Raw genomic sequence first — 6,369 nt, 5'->3', positions numbered from 1 at the left:
CTGATGCTTAGAGAGAGAGAATCTTTATGGCAGAGAGTTTTGAAGAGCCACTAGTTTGGTTACTAAGACAGATCTTTTCTTCTGTGTTTAGCACCAGGCCGCCCACTGACACATCTCTGCATGTAATCAACCAGACCAATGAGCCCAGTCACTTGATATTTACACATTAATTTATATGACACTTCAGTACATTACTGATTGAAGTATAGCTGATGACTATGGCGACTGCAGTGGAGTAGAGTGTGGTTTCAGAAAGCAGGAGAGCTCATAGTTAAAAACATTAGAATACAAGGTACTAATCAATGCCAGTATAAGGTTTTGGTGGGAGTCATATAAAACTACTTATTTTTGACTAAATGTAACCGGTACATGCTGTGCTATCAAGAACATGGGTGGGCTGGCCAAAGCCAAAGTAAACTGCCCAGGCTGGGCCATCTGGGGAGCTGGCACGCAGAGCTTCCATTGATGTACAAATCATGCTTGCAAAAGCAGGACAACTACCACTGAGCTCAACAGATTTTCTGACAACTCACATTTGTTTTCTTTATGCTAATCATAGTTGCATGATAGTGAGACAGTCAGCATCATGTCGTTAATCTTAAAGCTATTGTATGATTAATTTCCGTTGTGTACTGTATATACGATATTCCAATTCCCACCACTGCTTTTCTAGGGAAATGTATTTAGACAACCAACTTACCTCGTTTTTCAAAATTATGCTTTAGCTCATCTTCCTTGCACATGATGTCTGTGTGTCCTCCAATGCCAATATTAACTCCATGGTCGTCCTGCAGCCTCCCGTCATTCAGCTTGTTGTGGAGTTGGTTTGGTGTGGAGTTAAGTGAATGTCCACCTGGGTCTTCCTCATCACAGTCGTAATCATCAAGAATGGGGGTCTCGCGGATGGGCATACCGATGACAGAGCTGCCATGCTGGTGCGTGGCTCGAGAGCCTCGATAGCTGTCCCGGCCCTGTGGTCCGAGCAGAACAGAGGGAATGTAGTGGATCTCGTGTGTGGCCTCGGTGCTGGCACTCTTCTGGGGTATGCGGCGACGCTTGCACCAACGGTGCCGGGTATACAGAACAAGGGTGAAGAGGAGAATTAAGAGGAGGAGGGCAATGAGGCCTCCCTGGATAACAGCAAGAGAAAAGAGAGAAAGAGAATGTCGACTCTTAGGTGGTAATGTTGACATTTTACATAGTACATAACAATGCAATGCACAATACAAACTCACACCAACATAAAGACACAGCAGTCAGGCAGAAATGAAGTTCTTGTAGCAATGCTGCATCTGGGCTCCTATCTTTAGCGTGTCACACACACACACACACCAATGCACCCAGCCTGTTTTGCCCTTTCTTTCTTCCCCAAGCTGTTATTATTGTCCTGTAAATACACCAAGGAGTATCTCAACACATCACAGCATTTCTCTATAGTTCATTCAATATCACACCATCACAGAAACATCAAACACCCTGCCATACATGCTGTAGCTGGATGATAAACTTGATCAATATGCACATACAGAATGGTGGGAAAAAGGGAGCGCATGAATCATTCTTTGATTTTTCACAATGGCACCCAGTAGGTGAGACATAATAATAAAGGAGTGATATACTCATGTTGTCAAACAAAAATAGCAGATTCAGCACCTTTGCAAGCACCTATTTAAAGATTTGGTGATCTTCATGAAATTATAGACATGCATGCATGCATGCATGCACAAACTTCAGCCACAGGAGCATGACCACAGTGAACACATCTACACACTCACACGCCAACTAAATAATGACAGAATAATAAATAAAAACCGCAAGGGGTCATTCATCACAACATTTAAAATTCCATTTTCATGAGGAAAAAACAAACCCCTTTCAAATTATAACTCATGCACTGCTGGGTGTCCATAAATCAAACTATGCTGAGGGGAGAGGCGGCACAGAGAGTAACACGGACAAACTTGTTCATTAATCTCCAGTAGGATGGCAGCTTTGCAGAAAAGCAGTATTGCAGACTCCCCTTAGCCCACACTTCTACATTAATCCCCTCTGAAGAATAGCAAAAACATATGGCGGCTTATGTTTCATTTTAGCGGCAAAGTGATAATGGAGTGACATTGTATGGCTCTGCAGCACCACTGAAAAATGGCTAATATAAAATTGCAAAGAAAAAAGATAAACTGTTGAAATCTCAGTTTAAAATATTCTTCAATTTTACCCACCTGAAATCTAGAAAGAAATATTTTCTGTAGCTCAGTGATGTCTTTATTCACCTCAGCACTGCTGCAATACATCTGTTGATTGTCACTGGAACATACATTGCCCTCCTTATATTTAAATTCTGCAGACTAATACACAAGTAAAGTTAAAGGACAGATGGTTTAAGAGTTCCTTTGATGAACTTTTTCTGTCTCCCTAATTTATTTATTTCAGATTTGCCTTCCTGATCCATCTCCTGATTTTTTGCTCCTCCTCTTCTGACCGTTCTTGTTTTTTTTTTTTTTGTTGTTGATCTCTTTCTTCCTCTTGGCTACTGTGTCTCTTAGTCTCCTTTCCCCTTCATGTTTGATCACATCTTTCCTCCACTCTTCAGTACAACAGCCATATAAATTCACAATGGCAGATGTAGCCATGAGGGAAAATGGGTTTTCTGTTCATCTTCAGACCTACAAATCCCCGCTGCTTTAGTCTTAAGTGACTTCCTGGTGAGGAGAGTGGCTGGAAGCACCATAATTTCACTCTTTTCTGTCATATTCATATAGGTTGACTTCAGAACCTGATTATTTTCCTTATTTGCATTCATTTTATTTCTGTAATGCCCCCCATTTCCCTTCAGAAAGATTTTGTGATTCTTTCCTGTTGCTTTTTGTTCTTCTCTCTCCACCCTTTCCCATCAGCACTCATCATTTTCCTGTTGTCCTTTTGTTTTACCTTTCATTTTCTATTCCACTGTGGATCATATTGCCTCTGTCCTTTCATGTTTCATTGCCAGACTCGATTGTTATTACAATTCTACCTCTTCTCATTTAGTTCTCATTGCTATTCTTTTACAGGTTTAAAGCAGAATTTGGCAAGAACACATCAGCACAGAATAATTTAACACTTCTAGCCTTTTTCTATTTACAGACATAATACCAGCAAATTCCTTAAACTGTTACTCTGGTTCACCGTGGACATTCTTCTGAAATAATAGAAAGAGACAGACAGGAGCAGGTTTGTACTTATTGGTTGTTGGATAGCAATAACAACCAACAACTGCCAGAAGAATCTGGCTTGAGTTTCTGATCTCAGAATGAATATAAAAGCACAAACAAAGTCTAAGTTGTGAGAAACAACAAGAGGGATTTACAGTTTTTAAAGTACTTAATCATACTACCACTGGGGCCTGTTTATTCATTTACAGTACTACTTTACATGATTCTAGTGTTTATTGTAATTCATAATCCCCTGCATAAAAATCTAACCTTCTATGCAGTTTTGAGCTGGGTGAGGAAAAAAAAATCAATACCATACGTTAGAAAATATGAGCATAATACATTCAAGTACTTTTGTTTTCTCCCACATTCAAAACACATTACACTAAATTATCCACCACAAAGTGAAAGCGATGAGCAGGATGTGTTTATATGGCTACTTTGGACAAAAGTGCAGTTTAATTTAAACATGCTTTCAAGAATTTACCCCTTATTTTGCTTGTTTTAGAAACACAAATTACTTGTCCAAATGAAAGCTTGTTAAAGCTACAGTGAAGACACACATCCTACTATGAAACTGGTCTGCTATAACTAACCATTAACTACTGGTGAGTGTGTTTGTTTTGATAATGGGTATTTGTTAGCTAATCACCTGAAATTAGCCTAGATTTGATTGGATATATCTAAGTAAGTGGCCTAAAGTTTATAAGAATAGAAAAAAAAAACTAATTCATGGCTCATATTTAGCATATAACGAGAGATTCAAGAACAATTAATACAAGGACACAAGATTAGAACTTTTTAAATAACATTTTACAGTGTAAAGATTTGTAACAACTGAAAGATATTTTAATCAAGTTATTGTTAAACGTCAGCTCACAAACATATGAACATTAGATTCAATGTCCGTATATGCACAGCAGAGGAAATACTTCAGTTACAGCGCAGCTTTGAATTTTTAAAGTCATAATGAAAACGTACACAACTACACTTGTTAAATAGTGACAGTTTACATGGACACTTGAATATGGCAACACCACAGATACCTGTTCAGTCTCACTACTTTAAGCAGCAGAGAGTCCAGAGGTTAAGAAACCCAAAGCAGAACCTCATTAGCTTGACTCAGGGTGAATTAAAGATATCCAATCCCTGATTAATTGCCACCAGTGTTAATGAAAGAAGTAGCAACATGCACAGTTGGGGTTTTGCTAGACTTTAAGATAAAGATAGAAAATGCTACAGTAAATAATTTTTTGTTTAATTTCAGCTGTCAGTCAGGACTGCACTTTCTATTAGAACTTGAGTTATTTGCATAAGCTTTTATTTCCAATGCAATTTCCTGCACAGCCTTCAACTTTTGTTTTCAGAAATGATGAGTACAATATGGCAATCACTTTTATATTACCTCTTATTAAGAGCTCTTCTCAGTCACCTATATTGTAAAATGACCTATATTGGCTACCGTACAAGTTGTCCTAAGAGTCAACATATTTAAAACCTCCATTTGAGCAGTTGAGTTGTCTTGCAAGATATGGTGGTCAATATTTACTTTAGTAACATCTTGCAAAGATGTAGTAGTGTTTTCAGTGTTTCTGTATGCTTCACTGTGATCATCCTTCTAGATACCTATTTCCGCTGTTGTATCTAATCTCTGCAACATTCATGTGACTCTCATTCTGATTTCTTCTGCAGAGGACAGAATTACCACTGCCTCCAAGGATCTCTCAGATTCAGTATGTCACCTTTCTCTGGTTTATTCATTGGAAACAAACAAACAAAAAAAAAAAGCCATACAACTGCAAATGCCTAGGCAGATGCTTTGCTACATTTTGCATTTAAAACAAAAGTGAGCAGCATGAAGTCCATAAAAGCAACATTAACTATAAATATCATCATTCTGTATAGATTTCTTTTCCTAAAGCACAATTTGTTTCATGTTGTGCTGAAGCACAGCATACATGTTTGTCTCTTCACAGTAAAATCCATTCACTCATCCATTAGCCAGACCCGCTTATCCTTTGAAGGTCATGAGTGGAAAGGGGGAGGGGGTTCTGGAGCCAATTGTTGACATTGGGTGGGAAGCAGGATACATCCTGAATGGTTGCCACTCTATCACAGGGCTGATACATAAAGACAGACAACCATTCATGTTTACATTCACACCTATGGGCAATTTAGAGTCGCCAATTAAAATAACCTTGTATGCCTTTGTACTGTGGGAGGACAGCGACACAGACATAGGGAGAGCATGCAAACTCAACAGAGAAAGATCCCAGCAAAACCAGAAGGTTCCAACCCAGACCCCTTCCTGCTGTATGGTGTCACAATAAAATAAATGATACAGAATACTGTAAATCTTAACAATAAATGATATGCATTGTAATAGTGTCTGCACTGCTGACCACAGTTTGAAAATTGTATAGTAACATGATGTCCTTAACCCTGACACATTTTTAATTCTTTCTTCCTTTTTGTTACATTTTAGTAAAATATAGATATGTGCATGCCCTTGAGTGGCAATTGGTTATAAAGAAGTAAATGCACATGCATATGCTTTATTTCTGAAAGTGCTACTCAGTCAAGCCCTTAAACTACACGAAACCCTTTAGGAAGTGTGATGATCATTTGTATCGATCTACTCTTCACTCTTGGTTCAATATCTCCCGTAGAGCCTCAAAATGTGTAGAAACCGTGGACTCTGGCATAACTACGAGTCCCTAATAAGCTTCTCTATGCAGTGAAACAACACGAATCAGAGCCAACATATCCAACACATGCTCTGTGGTTTAGCCACCATCTGTGCACAGTGGAGGCAATGGCTCGCTAAACCCGAGTTACCATCCACCTCCTACTTGAACAAGATTGGACTGCAGAAATCTTTAGTGTAATTCTTTCAAGCAAATGTGATTATGAAATAGTCACATGCTCCATTCAAACAAGCAGAAACATAAGTAGTAGATGTGCATGTATTACAACAAAACAGCCACATTACATACTTAGCTACATTCATTGTAGCAGCTATACACAGTCATCCATATGTCCATATGCCTGTTGTCACTGTGCGCCACGCAAAGATCGCCTAGGCAGAACCACATTCTCTCCCTGTCTCTGTGAGCTTTTTCCCTGTCACCATCTTTTATTTGTCAGTCTCCCACTCTTTATTACCTTCCCTCCA

At 38.9% G+C, this 6,369-nt stretch overlaps 1 protein-coding gene across 1 annotated transcript in view; it reads right to left on the bottom strand.

Moving 5' to 3' along the window:
- The window catches only part of astn2 (astrotactin 2), a 181,759-nt gene that overhangs the window by 111,505 nt on the left and 63,885 nt on the right, over positions 1-6,369 (bottom strand). The window contains exon 3 of the mRNA XM_020600844.1: positions 701-1,130. Within this exon, the coding sequence (XP_020456500.1) occupies positions 701-1,130 (430 nt within the window). The remainder of the gene's footprint in view (positions 1-700; positions 1,131-6,369) is intronic.

Source organism: Monopterus albus, unplaced genomic scaffold (assembly GCF_001952655.1).
Source record: "Monopterus albus unplaced genomic scaffold, M_albus_1.0 scaffold49.1, whole genome shotgun sequence".
Taxonomy (NCBI): domain Eukaryota; kingdom Metazoa; phylum Chordata; class Actinopteri; order Synbranchiformes; family Synbranchidae; genus Monopterus; species Monopterus albus.
Note: the sequence above shows the minus strand (reverse complement) of the source record. Positions and strands in the feature narration are given on the sequence as shown.